This window comes from Anolis sagrei, chromosome 1 (genome assembly GCF_037176765.1).
Source record: "Anolis sagrei isolate rAnoSag1 chromosome 1, rAnoSag1.mat, whole genome shotgun sequence".
In the NCBI taxonomy this organism is placed as follows: Eukaryota; Metazoa; Chordata; class Lepidosauria; order Squamata; family Dactyloidae; genus Anolis; species Anolis sagrei.
The window spans coordinates 278,275,654-278,293,169 of NC_090021.1; the positions used below are offsets into that span (position 1 = coordinate 278,275,654).

Sequence of the window (17,516 nt, forward strand, 5' to 3'; positions counted from 1 at the left end):
GGATCGCCCGGCAGCGAGGCAAGAAAGCCGAGGCTCCCCCCGGACTGCTAGGGCTGTTGTGAGCTGAGGGGGCGCTCCTCAAGTGGCGGTCGAGGGGCATTTACAGAGGCGCCTCTGCGCCCCTGGCAAAAAAGAGTGTTCTGCGACCGCTTACTTCGCGTAATGGACGAGCCGCCCCTGTCCATGAGGTCACGAAGAGTCAGAAGCGACTGAACGAATAAACAACAAGGAACATCAAGGCAGGTAACCCCACATTATCTGAGTGTGGGCTCAGATAACTCAGTTCAAAGCAGATATTGTGGGATTTTCTGCCTTGATGTTCTGGGCCATAAGGCTGTGTGGAGGGGCCCAAACCTCCCCTCTCCACGGCAGGGCTAGTGGGTTGAGCCATGGGAGCTCAAGAGGTGTCAAACTGCTTTCATTGCACGCCTAGTTCGGCTTTGGCTCCACTCGGGGCTCCCATTGGCCGCGCGGGAGGATTGGGGGCGGGCCTTCGCGTTGCCTGATTGGCAGGGTGCCTGTCTCTCGAGGCCGCTGGAATTTTGCATATTCATGAGCGCCCAGGGCTGGTGGGCGTGGTTTCGAGAGCTGCCGCTGCTGCTGGCTGCTGAGACTCAGTGGCTGTGTGTGACGGTGACAGCAGGGCAGGGATCCCGGCGGAGAGGAAGGCGCCCCTCCCTCCTGCAGACCCTCCCTGCCTCCCTCCCTCTCTCCCTCTCTCCCACCGCATCTTCTTCCCAGCCTCATGGATTACCAGATCCCCCGAGAAGCGGGAGGCTTAGCTCCAGGGCATCCGCCGCGAGGGGCTTCCAGAGAGTGAGGAGGGAGAGGAGGAGGAGGAAGGACCCCTCCACATCCAGAGCATCCCCACCATGGACAGCCTCCTGGAGCCCTTCCCCTCGGAGCGCCTCTTCCCCGGGGGCGCCCCCAGTTTCCTGGACCTGGGCGACCTCAATGAGTCCGATTTCCTCAATAATGTGGTAAGAAAGGGGAGGAGATGTGTTCTGGGGAGGAAGAGGGGAAAGGGTTACATCTCCCTCCTAGAGTGACCCTTGGGTGCATCTCCACTGGGGAATGAATGCAGTTGAACTGCCAGGGCTCAAGGCTATGGAACAAGGGGAGTTGTAGTTTGGTGAGCTCTCTTTCAAGGCTATGGAACAGACATGGGCAAACTTGGCTCCTCCCGGTGTTTTGGACTCCAACTCCCACCACTGCTAACAGCCTCAGGCCCTTTCCTCTTCCCTCTTCTATGGAACAATTGGAGTTGTAGTTTGGTGAGTGCTCTCTCAAGGCTATGGAACAGGCATGGGCAAACTTGGGTCCTCCAGGTGTTTTGGACTCCAACTCCCACCATACCTAACAGCCTCAGGCCCTTTCTTTTCCCCCTCCTCTATGGAACAAGGGAAGTTGTAGTTTGGTGAACTCTCTTTCAAGGCTATGGAACAGGCATGGGCAAACTTGGGTCCTCCAGGTGTTTTGGACTCCAACCCCCACCATTCCTAACAGCCTCATGTTCTTTACTTTCCCCCCCTCAGCTGCTTAAGTAGCTGAGGGGGAAAGGGAAGGGGCCTGAGGCAGTTAGGAATGGTGGGAGTTGGAGTCCAAAACGTCTGAAGGGAGGGCCCAAGTGTGCCCATGTCTAATCTATCTACATGTGGAATGAGTGCCATTTGACCCTATTTTCACTGCCATGACACAATGCTAAGGAATCCTTGGAGTTGTAGTTTTGCGAGTTCTTTAGCTCCCTCTGCCAAAAAAAACCTCCCAGGATTTCATACCACTGAGCATTTCAATTGATGTCAAACTTCCACAGTGTACATGTACCTTTTGTTTGGAAAAGTGGCAACATTTGGCTTGTGTGGGGCTGTTTTGTAGCAGGGATGCTGTAAGTTTTTTGGGCTGTATGGCCATGTTCCAGAACCATTCAGAGGTTGACCTCACAACCTCTGAGGATGCCTGCCATAGATGCAGGTGAAACGTCAGGAGAGAATGCTTCTGGAACATGGCCATACAGCTCAGAAAAATTACAGCAACCCAGTGGTTTCGGCCATGAAAACCTTCGACAACACATTGTTTTGTGGCAGTTCGTTCCCTCAGGCAGGCATAATCGCTTGATGGTAGTCCTGGAGTGTTAATAAGAGGTCCCAACCCTTGCTTCAAAGCACCATCACCATTGCTGGACAGGTGAATGTGATGAGCCAGGTTTAGGATCCAAATGGATCTCCCTTCTGTTCTGAGTGCAAAATGTCACCTCCATGACAGTTTGAATCCATCCTCTTTTTTTCCAGATGGAACCTCTTAGGAGAGGTTCACGTTCAGAATTGTTTTTCAATCTTGCAAGGCAACAGTTGTGGTCACTTAATGGAGGGTTTTCCATGCTTTTCTAAAGTTGTACAGCTCTTAACATATAAAGAAGGCAAGTTTAAAAAGTGGGGGCCCTTCCACACAGCCATATTATCCAGAATATCAAGGCAGAAAATCCCACAATATCTGCTTTGAACTGGGGGCCCTTCCACACAGCCCTGTATCCCAAATATCAAGGCAGAAAATCCCACATTATCTGAGTATGGACTCAGATAACCCAGTTCAAAGCTGATATTGTGGGATTTTCTGCCTTGATATTATGGAATATAGGGCTGTGTGGAAGGGCTCCAGGTTATCTGAGTCCACACTGCCATATATTTTAGTTCAAAGCAGATAATGTGGGATTTTTTTCAGCTATGTAGAAGGGTCCTCTGTTAACTATCATATGAGATCCCTTTACTTAGGGTGCATCCACACTGTAGAATGAATACAGTTTGACATCACTTTAAGTGCCAAGGCTCTGTGCTATGGAAACATGGGAGTTGTAATTTTGCAAGGTCTTTTGACTTCTCTTCCAAAGAATGCTGGTGCCTCATCAAACTATAAACCCCAGGATTCCATAGCATCCAACCAAGGCAGTTAAACTGGTGTCAAACTGCATTCATTCTACTGTATAGATTTCGCCCCAGCCGATTTTAGTCCTGTATCCAGACAAGGCAGTTAAAGTGGTGTCAAACTGTGTTAATTCTGCTGTGTAGATGCTGCCCCAGCTGATTTTAGTGCTGCATCCAACCAATGCAGTTAAAATGGTGTCAAACCGCATTGATTCTACTGTGTAGATGCAGCCCAAGCTGCTTTCAGTGCTGCAGAGAAATTCCTGGTGGATTCTCTCCCTTTGTATATTTATATGCGTAGTGGCAATTTGATAGCCCATTGGTATTGTAAAGATAGTGACATATGTTAATAATTATTACCAATTAAGTACATTCAGATGATAAGGACATCCTGTAAAGACTTCGCATCCATATTAACATGTTTTAACTACTGTATTTACTCATGTCTACTGCACCATTGAATCTAATGCACACCTCACTTTTCAAAACTATGAAACCAAAAAAAACAAAACAAAAAACTGCTGAATGTGATGCGCAGCAGCAAAAACTGTGCTCTTTGTGTGTGTGTACATATATGTGTGTATGTGTTATATATATATATATATATATATATATATATGGACAAAAAAGATGCACATTAAAATTGGTGTGTACTTAGAATGCCTTCTTTAAAACAGAAGTGTCAGAACACCAAAGCTTTCAGCCATGGAAAAGAAAACCTTGGCGTGCATCTATGCTGTAAAATGAATCCACTTTAACTACCGATAGCTCAATGCTATGGAATCATAGGGGTTGTGGTTTTGTAAGGTCTTAAATTTTCTCTGCCAAAGAATCCAGATTCCTCACCAAACTACAAATCCCAGCATTGCATAGCATTGAGCCATGACCATTAAATTAGAGGTAATATTCCCCAAATAGGAGCTCCAGGTGCTCCTGAAGCAGCTTCCCCTTTTGCATTGGATCAGCACTAAGATGACCATATTACGTTAATCTAATGTGCACCCTAATTTTGATAGGGCCATTTGAGCAAACAAAGTGAACATTAGATTCAAGTAAATTGAATATTAAGTCTTGTGAAATGAACCTAGAGTCCTCCATTAGTGTCAGAAGGAGACGGGGATGAATCCTAGATGTTGGTGAAGGGAGAGATCCTCATCATTTGAAAGAATAATTAATCATACACATGAACATAGTCTACCTAAGTACAGAGTAGGACTGAAATCACTGTATCACAGATAGCAAATGTGCATAAACCCATTGGTGGGTTTATGCACAGACTTGTTATAGTTACAGTTAAGGGTCTCAAGTAATGAGGGGCCTCTACATTATAAAAAAGAACATGCATCAGTGTCCATTAGAGGAACATTCCTATTTTTAATAATGCCTTTGGAACTTTTCAACTTACTAAAGTTTAAAGCAGGCATGAGCAAACTTCAGTCCTCCAGGTGTTTTGGACTCCAACTCCCATAATTCCTAACAGCCTCAGACCCATTCCTCCCCCTCCCCTTCAGCCACTTAAGCGGCTGAGGAGGAAAAGGAAGCGGCCTGAGGCTGTTAAGAATCATGGGAGTTGAAGTTCAAAACGCCTGTAGGGCCAAAGTTTGCCCATCCCTGTTTTAAAGGAAGGCTGGGGAACTGTAGCCCTTCAGCTTCCACCTGCCTTAGCATTGTAGGATTCATGCAGGGTTGCAGTCCAAAAACTGTCATAATTGGTTAACCTGGTTAAGAATTTTAGCATAGCCCTGTGTGCCTCACACTCCAGATGTTGGATTGCAAATGCTATCCGCCAGTGTAATGTAGTGTAGTGGTGCCCTGGTGGCACACTGAGTTAAAGCGTTGGGCTGCTGAACTTGCTAACTGAAAGGTCGCAGGTTTGAATCTGGGGAGCGGGGTGAGCTCCTGCTGTTAGCCCCAGCTTCTGCCAACCTAGCAGTTCGAAAACATTCAAATGTGAGTGGATCAATAGGTACTGCTCCAGTGGGAAGGTAATGGCAGTCATGCCAGCCACATGACCATGAAGGTGTCTACGGACAACGCCGGCTCTTCAGCTGAGAAATGGAGATGAGCAAAAAATCCCAGAGTTGGACCTAACTGGACTTAATGTCAAGGGAAAACCTTTACCTTTGCCTTTAGTGTAGGCTGTTGTGAAAGATGATGGGAAGAACTGCAGAACAACAACTGAGTGGATTATGCTTAAATGGGCTGAATAAATTGGGAGTGTATTTCAAAACACTGATCTGATTCAAAAGCCTCGTGAGAAGATAAAATAAAAATACTGGCTGAAAGAGTGACTACAGTTTATCCCTCAAGCAAACAGCAGCTTTGAGGATGATTTTCAACTTTCAGGTGAAGTGGCATGGGAGGACATGATCTCCAGTTCCTTCCCATAGAGGTGAAGTTGTAACCCAAGTCATGGTACTTAGACATAGGAGTTGGCAGTATCTTGCCATTTCTTTCCATTGCAGTCTACACCTGAAATGTGAGCTTTTTCCTTGAGCAAACAAAATGGGTTTATCAGTATTGTAGAGAATATTTAAGGTCTTTGTTTCCCAGATACACTGTGCTTTTCTCCCTTGATTTTAGATTAGAGCAGTGCTTTTCAAAGTGGCAGCTTAGTGCTAGTCTGTGATTTATTGGCTGCGAGTCCATGGTTAGCATCCAGGAAAGAATGAACAGTTGTAGTCAATGGGCACATATTGTTCCTGTGTGCTTTTATGGTGACCCTAAAGCAAACCTATGATGGGGTTTTCTTGACAAGATCTTTTCAGATAGAGTTTGCCTTTGCTTTCCCAGTGGGTTTCCATAGTGAAGGACTGAGCCATAGTCCAGTGCTCAAACCACTATACCATGCATGATGCTAAGCATAGAGAAGGCACCAGATCCTGTCTAAAACTAAGCAAGGTCAGGTCTGGTTAGTATTCAAGAGGAGGGACTGCCAAGAAAAACCAGAAGCTAAATAGTCTAAAGACACCAGATCTCATCTGATCTTAGAATCAGAGGCCCCTTCCACACAGCTCAATAAAATCCCACATTTTCTGCTTTAAACTAGGATATATGGCAGTGTTGACTCAGAGCCCTTCCACACAGCCCTATATCCCAGAATATCAGGGCAGAAAATCTCACATTATCTGAGTATGGATTCTGATAACCCAGTTCAAAGGAGATATTGTGGGATTTTTTTGACTTGATATTCTGGGATACAGACCTATGTGGAAGAGCCCTAAGCAGGGTCAGATCTATTTAGTACTTGGATGGATTAGAATTACTAAAATGCTGTAGATAGGCTATGTTTCAGAGGAAGAAACTAACAAAACTGACAATTCCTTGCCTACAAAAACTATACAAGTTCAAGGATCATCATAAAGCAACTTGAAGACACATACACATAGGGTATATTGACAAACCACCTCATAGAATCATAGAGACCACATGGAATATCTAGTCCAACCCCTCATGTAGAAAAAGCATATTCAAAATACCCTTGACAGATGGCCATCCAGTCTCTGTTTAAAAACATCAAAGGAAGGAGCTTCCATCACACTCCAAGACTGTGAGTTAAACAGTTGAACAGCTATTACGGTCAGGAAGTTCTTCCTAATGTTCAGGTGGAATCTCCTTTCTTGTCATTTGAATCCATTGATCCGAGTCCTAGTTTCCAGGACAGCAGAAGACAAGCCTGCTTCCTCTTCCTTATGACATCCTTTCAAATATTTATACATGTCTCCTCTCAGCCTTCTCTTCTTCAGGCTAAACATACCCAGCTCTTTAAGCCGTTCCTCATAGGGCATGGTTTCCAGATCTTTGATAATTTTAGTTGCCCTCCTCTCAACACCTTCCAGCTTGTCAATATCCCTCTTAAATTGTGTTGTCCAGAATTGGACACAGTATTTTGACCAGATCAGAATAGAGGGGCACCACCGCTTCCCTTTATTTAGGGACTATACTACTTTTTACATATTCCAAAATCTCATTGGCTTTTTAGCTGCTGCATCACATTGTTCACTCATGTTCATCTTGTTGTCTTTTTCACATGTACTGTTGAATGATGAATTCACAAGGTGGTGATGAAAATATGGTGTTCTTAACATTGGATTTCAGTGTGCAGGAAATGGATTATTATTCTCACATCAGGCCTATATATTGATTATTGATTCTACTTTACAGATGCAGAAGCAAAAATAACTTGCTATGTTCCAATGCAGCGGCCATATCTGTGTGTGTATGTATGTGCGTAAATATATGTGTGTGGGGGAGGATATATATATATATATATATATATATATCCCCATACACACACACAAACCTGCAACCTCAATCGGCTAAAGGGATCTCCAAAAGCTCCTTCACATGTTCAGTAGTCACAGAGTGCTGCTTTGTTGTGGGAGCCATAAAACTGATGTGACGAGGTAGAATCCACTGACCATATAGTCCAGTTCAAACTGCATTATATGGCAGTGTAGAAGGGGCCATGGCAGTTCAAGTGGAGTCAAACTGCATTAATTCTACAGTGTAGATACGCCTTCAGTTTCTCTTCCAGCCTGGCACCCAGTCCCATTCTTGGAAGATCTGTGCTTGACTTTCATACATGAAAGGAGCCTTCATAAGCAGGCTTAATCTCTCTCCCGTTCCGTGTTTACCTACAGATTGCAGTGAACTTTCTCATCATATTCTTGTACTGCTGAATTGACCTTTCTATTGTGAGCACTAGATTTTGGCTGTGTGGTTTAATCTTGTCAGAATGCCCCTATTCATTCATTGTTTTCATTCATGTTGCCAATATTAAAGCAAATTTCAACTCTTGCTTCAAACACAGTTAACCTTTTGAGCTTGTGTTTGTTTTTAGCCCTCACTTTGTAACCTTTTGGCTGGCTTTCGTGCACTGATGCAAGGGGGTGATCCACTGGATTTTTCTATTTTTGACTGTTTAAACTCATAATAAGCATGGGGATAGTGCAGATGACAATATAATTGTTGTGTGCCTTCAACTCATATCTGACTCATGGTGACACTAAGGTGACCTTATCTTATGGTTTTTTGGGGCTGAGAGTGTGTGACTTGCCCAGAGTCATCCAGTGGGTTTTCATGGCCGAGTAGAGATTCAAATCATATCCAACACTCAAACCACTATGCCACGCTGGCTCTCAGCAATATGATATTACTAATTAAAATTGTCTGGGCATTTGTAAAAGAATCAGATTTCCAAGTATTGGTTTTAAAAAAGTGAAAATGATGTATGGTAATTAGAGACATTGCATATTGTTAACTGGGTGCCAGGATTGCTGGTATGTGTGTGTGATTCTCATAACCAGGATAATCTAGCGACTCTGGATGTTCCTGAATGCCTTCTACAATAACTTTGCCCCTATGAGGCATTCTATCTTTTTTGTCGAAAAGGTTTTGGATCTGAAATATAGACATTATTTGACATGCCCATTACTAGTATCTGGTAATCTAAAGCTTACTTGATGATATTTTTTTGTAAAAACAAAGAAAGATGTTTATTTATTTATTTAGAACAGGCACAGAAGCTTAATGGTTGCAGTAGATTTGTACAAAGTGGTATGGTTTCAGAAGTAGTTCAGTGCTTGAATTACAGATTCCAGTCAAAACCTTTAAACTGAGAAACTTTTAGTATTCCACTTGAGGATTACTTGAGGATTTTGTTCGACAAGGTGATTTTCTTTCTCTTCATATACTTGGGTACTTGGGACAATATGAAGCTACAATGAATGGATGGATGGGTGTGTGTGTGTGTGGGGGGGGGGGGGGTCCTGTAGGTGAGAATGCACAAAGTCAATGGAGCCTAGAGCTAGGCAAAATGTGGTCAGGCACTTTGGAGCTGAACTAAGATGGAATAAGTATTTCAAACTAGGTAATTCCAGGGCTTCTAAATCCTAAAATTAAACCCCCCTGACATATGTTGACATTGGGTGGAATTGGCATGGCACTTCATGGAGGTTATGGATTCATATTAACATGAGCCCTTCCAGGTTATATTTTTGAGAAGTAAATACAGAGTTCTGACTTACAAAGTTATTGTGAGGAATCCAGGCATCCTCCTACAAAGTAATACTGTGGTTGCAAAGGCATGGTGTTTCCCTTAGCACTCCAGCTGAAATATTTTGCTGTGGGTAGAATGAGATTTTCTACACATATACTCAGCCAACCAATAGCATGCCAACCATGGCAGCGTGAAATGTGATTATGTGTGACAGTTTCTGGTGGTGATGAACAACAGAGATCTCCACTGATGCCTGTATAATTTCACGATAATTTAAATGGCACTTAATTTTTCCATTAAGTAAAAACAAAACATTAACCAGAGAGCAATTCTTCACTAACATTTCATTTATTGTTATCATTTGTGTCTTCAAGTCCTTTCTGATTTATGGTGACACTAAGGATTTCTGCAGATACTGTGGACTGATGAATGATAAATAAGAAGGTCCTAGAAAAAATCATAGAATCATAGAATCATAGAATCAAAGAGTTGGAAGAGACCTCATGGGCCATCCAGTCCAACCCCCTGCCAAGAAGCAGGAATATTGCATTCAAATCACCCCTGACAAATGGCCATCCAGCCTCTGTTTAAAAGCTTCCAAAGAAGGAGCCTCCACCACATTCCGGGGCAGAGAGTTCCACTGCTGAATGGCTCTCACAGTCAGGAAGTTCTTCCTCATGTTCAGATGGAATCTCCTCTCTTGTAGTTTGAAGCCATTGTTCCGCGTCCTAGTCTCCAAGGAAGCAGAAAACAAGCTTGCTCCCTCCTCCCTGTGGCTTCCTCTCACATATTTATACATGGCTATCATATCTCCTCTCAGCCTTCTCTTCTTCAGGCTAAACATGCCCAGTTCCCTAAGCCGCTCCTCATAGGGCTTGTTCTCCAGACCGTTGATCATTTTAGTCGCCCTCCTCTGGACACATTCCAGCTTGTCAATATCTCTCTTGAATTGTGGCGCCCAGAATTGGACACAATATTCCAGGTGTGGTCTAACCAGAGCAGAATAGAGGGGTAGCATTACTTCCTTAGATCTAGACACTATGCCCCTCTTGATGCAGGCCAAAATCCCATTGGCTTTTTTTGCCGCCACGTCACATTGTTGGCTCATGTTTAACTTGTTGTCCACGAGGACTCCAAGATCTTTTTCACACGTACTGCTCTCGAGCCAGGCGTCACCCATTCTGTATCTTTGCATTTCGTTTTTTCTGCCAAAGTGGAGTATCTTGCATTTGTCACTGTTGAACTTCATTTTGTTAGTTTTGGCCCATCTCTCTAATCTGTCAAGATCGTTTTGAATTCTGCTCCTGTCCTCTGGACTATTGGCTATCCCTCCCAATTTGGTGTCGTCTGCAAACTTGATGATCATGCCTTCTAGCCCTTCATCTAAGTCATTAATAAAGATGTTGAACAGGACCGGGCCCAGGACGGAACCCTGCGGCACTCCACTTGTCACTTCTTTCCAAGATGAAGAGGAAGCATTAGTGAGCACTCTCTGTGTTCGTCCACTTAACCAATTACAGATCCACCTCACCGTAGTTTTGCCTAGCCCACATTGGACTAGTTTCCTTGCCAGAAGGTCATGGGGGACCTTGTCGAAGGCCTTACTGAAATCCAGGTACGCTACATCCACGGCATTCCCTGCATCTACCCAGCTTGTAGCTCTATCGAAGAAAGAGATCAGATTAGTCTGACATGACTTGTTTTTGATAAATCCATGTTGACTATTAGCGATGACTGCTTTTGTTTCTAAGTGTTTGCAGACCGCTTCCTTAACAATCTTTTCCAGAATCTTGCCCGGTATCGACGTGAGGCTGACCGGACGGTAGTTGTTTGGGTCATCCTTTTTTCCCTTCTTGAAGATTGGGACCACATTGGCCCTCCTCCAATCTGCTGGAACTTCTCCCGTTCTCCAAGAACTCTCGAAGATGGTTGCCAATGGTTCCGAAATGACTTCCGCTAGTTCCTTCAATACTCTGGGGTGTAGTTGATCTGGCCCTGGGGACTTGAACTCATTAAGAGCGGCCAGGTATTCCTGGACGACTTCTTTCCCAATTTGGGGTTGGATGTCCTCCAAACCCTCATCCACTCCATCTTGCTGAGGTTGAAGACTCTCTTTTTGTGAGAAGACCGAGGCAAAGAAGGCATTAAGTAGTTCTGCCTTTTCCCTATCCCCTGTCATCATTGCCCCATCTTCTCCTCGAAGAGGTCCTATCGCCTCCTTGTTTTTCCTTTTTCTACTGACATAAGAATAGAAGCCCTTTTTATTGTTTTTAATGTCCCTGGCAAGTCTGAGCTCGTTTTTTGCTTTAGCCTTGCGGACCTTTTCCCTACAGGTGTTGGCTATTTGTTTGAATTCTTCTTTGGTGATTTCTCCCTTTTTCAGACCAGAACTTACCTGAGAAATCAATATATAACAACAACAACACTTTATTTATAGGGTTGTTATAGATCTTTCGGGCTATATGGCCATGTTCTAGAAACATTCTCTCCTGACGTTTCACCTACATCTATCTATGGCGAGCATCCTCAGAGGTTGTGAGGTCTGAGGGCGGACTTTATTTATAGTCTGCCCTATCTCCCCGGGGGACTCAGGATGGATCACAATACACATACACGGCAAACATTCAATGCTGTTTTGGATAGACAAGTCAAAGACAGACAGAACAGAAAGGACATCCAGCTTTTTGGCACCTTGGAGGTTGTGCTCGAATCCAGCCACAGGGGGTTGCTGTCGCTCCATCCTCTACGATGAAGAGCCATCAGGACTTCCTCTTTTCTTTTGGTCGCCGGGCATTTTCTGATCTTTTTCTTTATGGTGTCATAAAATACCTCCCCCCCCCCCACTTATTTTAGCAGTCCCTAATTTCTCTACTTACAGCTTGAGCTGTTTTCGAACTGCATAGGTAAACAGTAACCTGGGTTGACAATCGGGAGCTCATGCCTACCCTGGGCTTCAAACTGGCAACCTTTCAGTTGATAGATCTTATCATTGCTGGTGATTCACCAGCTGTGCTAAACTCAGGCCCCTTCTACTCTGCCATATATCCCAGGATCTGATCCCATCTTATCTGCTTTAAACTACATTATATGAGTCTCCACCGCCAGATTATCTGGGATAATCAGATAGGGATCAGATCCTGGGATATAGGGGCCGTGTGGAAGGGGCCTGAGGCTGTTATACTTTGGCCACATAATAAGAAGAGATGGCTCACTAGAAAAAATGATAATGCTTGGGAAAGTGGAAGGCGGTAGGAAAAGAGGAAGACTGCATTGCAGATGGAGAGATTCAGTCAAGAAAGCTATAGTCTGAACTCTGCAAGGCGTGAGCAGGGCTGTTGAGGATATGGTGACGTGGAAATCTCTCATTCATAGGGTCGCCATGAATCAAAGTTGACTTGAAGTTGACTTGAAGGCAGTTAGCAGCAACAAAACAAAGACAAAACTGTACCCGGTCACTCAGTGGGGTATTAAGAAGAGATGACTCACTAGAAAAAATGATAATGCTTGGGAAAGTGGAAGATTGCATTGCAGATGCAATTAAGGGTATCCTGTATTATTCATTCAAAATATTCCTATACTTTATCAGTAGAGGAGCCCCTGGTGACACAGTGGGTTAAACTACTGAGCTGCTGAACTTGTTGACTGAAAGGTTGGCAGTTCGAATTCAGGGGTGGGGTGAGCTCCGTTATTAGCCCCAGCTTCTGCCAACCTAGCCATTTGAAAACATGCAAATGTGAGTAGATCAATTGGTACTGCTCCAGCAGGAAGGTAATGGTGCTCCATGCAGTCATGCCGGCCACATAACCTTGGAGGCATCTACGGACAACGCCGGCTCTTCGGCTTAGAAATGGAGATGAGCACAACCCACAGTCAGACACGACTAGACTTAATGTCAGGGGAAACTTTTATCTTTACTATCAGTAGAGAGACCAGTATAGTTAATTAAAACAAAGGTAAAAAACAAAACAACAACCAAAGCTTCATCGACAAGCATGTCTGAAAATCTAAAGAATAGTACCTAAAATACCTGAGTGGACAGGTGAGCTTCCTTGAGTACTAACACTGGACACAGAGAAATACTGGGATGTGGACTAGGTGTGTAGCCTCGGTTTCAAAATAACTGATCATGATATACTGGTATTTATACAGAAAGATGCTTTCCGTTCCATCAGCTTTAACTGGATGCTCTGAAGAATTTCTGCATGCTAGACAGACTGTATATCTACATATTTTAAAAGTAAAAGCAAATAATGGTCCTCTGGGAGTCCAGGTGTGTCGGGAAGCTATTTTGTGACATTATAATCACAAAAGGAAACAAAAAGCAGAAAAAAGAACTGGCACAAGGAGATTCTCTATGGATATTAACCTTACCATTTAAGTGGTATAACAAATTATACATAGTCTTGGCAAACATCATACATAGTTTTTGCTGAGTTTGTTCTTGGGTTTTTTAAAGAGCAAACATTGTGTTCACAGTGGAGGAAAAGCTCATTTAATTGGGAAGAACCATATGCATTTAATTCTGCTTGAGCTGAAACAAAAAGATTAGCCAGGAATTCCTAGCCATTTCCAGTTCTGCTAGATTCCAAAGCTCAGTGGGACGTTGTCCCAGCTGCTAGGAGAGGTACACAGATGTCTTTGCAACAGGGGCCAGCCAAGCACTGTGTGGCCTACATAGAAAGTGTCATTCCTGCTGTTTTATAAGTTGCTAGCAGTTAGTTGACCCATAACATCTTTTGAATTATGGTTGGTTAGTCTAGTTTAACTAGTTTAGCAATAAGGAATGAAAACCAGAGAAATGTCCCTCAAGATTTTAATCTTGACTCTTTAAGGCTGAATAATCTTTATGATTTGCAGCACTCAGCATTGGTTGCAGATGAACAGTTCCCGATCACTTAACCGAAGCTTGTACAAGTTCCTTTTAAAAGACCCGTGTTACTTCTGGAATTTTGCAACCCAATCTAGTTCTTAGTCATGTTCATTGGGGAATTTGGAATGGTGTCATCTGAAAAATAATATTCCAACAGAGCCTGGAAGAAAAGACTTTTCACCATCGTTATTACCTTCAGCTAATTCCTTTATGGGACAAGAAGGGTTGTCCTAAAAAAAGAGCTAGCTAGAAGGAAGGAATGTTTGAGAAGGCATTTAATTAAGTGCTACAAAAATTTGGTAAAGATGACTGGAACAGAATGTGGATTATGAGATTGGTTATGATTCGACTATGAGACGGAGCGGATTATTTAGTGTAACTTTATAACTGTTGTATTGTGGATTTGTGGTTTTGTTATTGCTTTTTGTAAATTGCTTTTTATATGTTGTACACCGCCGTGAGTTGCCCTAGGGCTGAGAACGGCGGTCAACAAATGCAGCAAATAAATAAATAAATAAATATGTTTCAAAAGTAATGCAGTATATAAGAGATAAATTAATATACAGGCAGTCCCCGAGTTACAGACATCCCACTTACAAACATCTCATAGTTAATGAAGGCCTGACACAACAGGAAGTGAGAGAAATCTACTTCTAATAAGGGAAATTCACTCCTTAAAGAGTTATCATGGGAATAAGGTGTCTCAATGGAAGTCTTATCTACCATCCTTGATTACACAACAAGACATTTTTTTAAAAATCAGATTATCACAGGGACAAAAAGGAAAGTGAAATCTTCTGAATAGGAGCACAGAGAGCAAAGCAAAAGCCACATGGGTGTGAACTCTTCCCTATGCTATCTGAAGCTAACAGATATATATATGTATGTACGTGTATATATATATGTATGTATGTATATATATATATATATATATGGTTGAAGTTCCTTTTTTTAAAATTATGACTTATAAACAAATTCAACCTAAGAACAAACCTATGAAACCTATCTTGTTCACAACTTGGGGACTGCTTGTACCACTGTTATGAATTATGGTTCCTTGTTACCTTCAAAAATGATTTTTCAAATATCGTTTTAGAGGTGTTTGATAGGAATTCATGTTCAAGAGGAGTCTAATGCCAGTCTAGTATAGATTCTAAGATGGTTTTCTTTTTTAAAAAGCGCTAGAAATTAATTTGTAATTAACAATTAATGCAAGAAATAATATCCTGAACTACTTCTTCCAACACTGCGACAAGTATTGGTTACAGTATACTTCTGAAATCCTGTTCCATGTGATGAGAACAAGTTATTCTTAAAAGGTAATACTCTCTAGGCCAGTGGATCCCAACCTTTTTTTGACCAGGGACCATTCTCCAACATTACTACCAAAAGGGTTACAAATCAGTTTTTGGTCAACTTTAGATTCAGTTTTGTTATTTGGGATGCTGATTCAGAAATTGCATTGGCTAGACCACATCAGCTCTAGTTTCTGATACAGAACATATGCCATCCAGTAGTCGCCATCTGCTTGCCCATAGAAAATCATATTTAATAAGCCTTGGCACTATGAGAGTTTTTGCAAGAACAGTTGCTCTCGTTGCAACAGTGTAGCAACAGTAAGGCCATGGACATATTTTAGTTCTTGTGGACCACTGGTGGTCCATGGACCACAGGTTGGGAACCACTGCTCTAGGCTCTGCTTTTCTAACATTATGCCCAGCCCTGGTGATACTTTGTTTCCCTATTTAGGATTTCTCTTCTCCCTTTTTCAGTTTTATAGCAGAGCTGCAACACACTTATGGTCCCCAGCAAAATGCTTGACTGTATAGGTTCCCAAATGTGTCATCCCAGTTTGGCCACTGAGTCCAGTTCCACGTGTTTGCTGTTAATTTTCATGAGTAAGCTGACAGTGAAGAAAGCTACTAGAAAGATAATCAATTGAACTGAAGAATGCATTGAATGCATTGGGAGAGAAATTCTGCCGATGCCATGGACCGCACCACAAAGACAAAATTAATGGGTCTGAGAGCAACTCATGCCAAAATGACTCAATAGAGGCCATTATATTTTGGATGTATCATGAAATGACATGATTCATTAAAATGACAACAATGAAAGGCAGAATACAGGAGGGTTGCATTATAGGTAGGTCAAAAAAGCCATGATATTGAATTTGTAGGACATTAGCTGAGCTCTCATTCATAGGATTGTCGTATGTTGAAGCTGACTGGACAGCAATTAACAAAAACAAAATGTGACTTGATGGTTTATTCATTACATGATTTACAAGCAGACTTTTAGAATAAATTCTTACAAGATGGCAAAATGCTAAAGCCCATAAACATAATGAAAGCAATGTTTATGATTAAAAACAGAACTTAAATTAAAACTAACATTTCCAACCACATAGCACCATATGCTTAACAGCCCCAGTAGAAGTCCTGGTACTGTCATCTGTGAAATGAAGTTTGGAGCACAAAGCTTTAGACTGAAAAATAGGAATACAGTTCCTTACATCCAAAAGTCTGAAAACTTTTGTTGACTAAATCTGTTCACATGAATTGACTTCTAGTTTCCTGTTCCAGTAAACAACTTGAAAACAAATGCAAAACCATATTTTGCAACTGCCATATAGCTGTCAAACAGTTTCTCCTCCACCCTCTAATCCCCAATTTCTTCCTATATTGCATGCAACTAATTTCTAGAACTGGCAGCCACAAGAAGCAGGAATGGTTTGAACCAAGTTTAACTGTGTCATTCAACATATCAACACTAACAAGAGAAAGTCCAATGCGGTTTGCTTTGCCATATTTAATACCAAATACCAGGTACCATGATTCAATGAAGGCAGAGAGGGGTGGAATTGATGTATATATCATGATGCTGATTATATATACAGAAGTTATACTGAAGTGGGGAAGGCAAGAATGTCATTTCCTTATACGTTTAAGGGAGTGCTGTATTTGTGAGCCATGGTGTATGTGTCTGTCTTTTGGGAAACCATTATGGACATTTTTTTGTGTTCTTCCTTTTATTAGCTATTCTGGTTTAGATGACTACTTATGTGAAAAGTCGGTTTTTACTGCTAAATTATCCCCATTGCATTCTGTGTGGCAAAGAAGGAACCTTTACGTTTCTTGCTAGGTGTGTCTCCCCTTTGTTTTTGAAAACAGCTTTGTTCCTCAATCTCTGGCCATGGTCCTGAGAACAACCACAAATGGTTTGCTGGGGGGGGGGGGGGGAAAGAATCCTTTGCTTCTTGGTCCAACATAAAGAAATACTCATCCTAAGCGTATTTACTGAAAAGATATCCTTACTAGGTGTCATAGAAATTATAAACAAATATCCCGAAGGCAGCAGGTCCTGTTTGAGCTTGGAAGCATGGCAGGAGCAGCCCAGGTTAGTACATGGATGGGAGGCTGCCAACGAATACTGTAGGCTCTATTTCAGAGGAAGGAACTGGCAAAACCACCTCTGAGGATTAATTACCTAAGAAAACCTTGTGAAATCCATGGGATATCTTTAAGTCAACAGGCAGCTTCAAGACATGCAAGTGTACACATATGCACAATTGTGTACAAGATTGCTGTCTATTATACTTGGTTACATGTAGTGACCTCCTTTCAGTTTAATGCTTATATATTTCATACTCTTAGAGGCTGAATGTCTTGTAAAAATCCACAGCAATGCTTTTAAATTATATTAATTCTACAGTGTAGATACATTC

The 17,516-nt window shown here is 42.4% G+C and overlaps 1 protein-coding gene across 1 annotated transcript in view; it reads left to right on the forward strand.

The window, feature by feature from the left end:
* Positions 1-583: 583 nt before the first annotated feature.
* CREB3L1 (cAMP responsive element binding protein 3 like 1) overlaps positions 584-17,516 on the forward strand; it is a 121,315-nt gene continuing 104,382 nt past the window's right edge. The window contains exon 1 of the mRNA XM_060763915.2: positions 584-980. Within this exon, the coding sequence (XP_060619898.2) occupies positions 873-980 (108 nt within the window). The 5' untranslated portion in view covers positions 584-872. The remainder of the gene's footprint in view (positions 981-17,516) is intronic.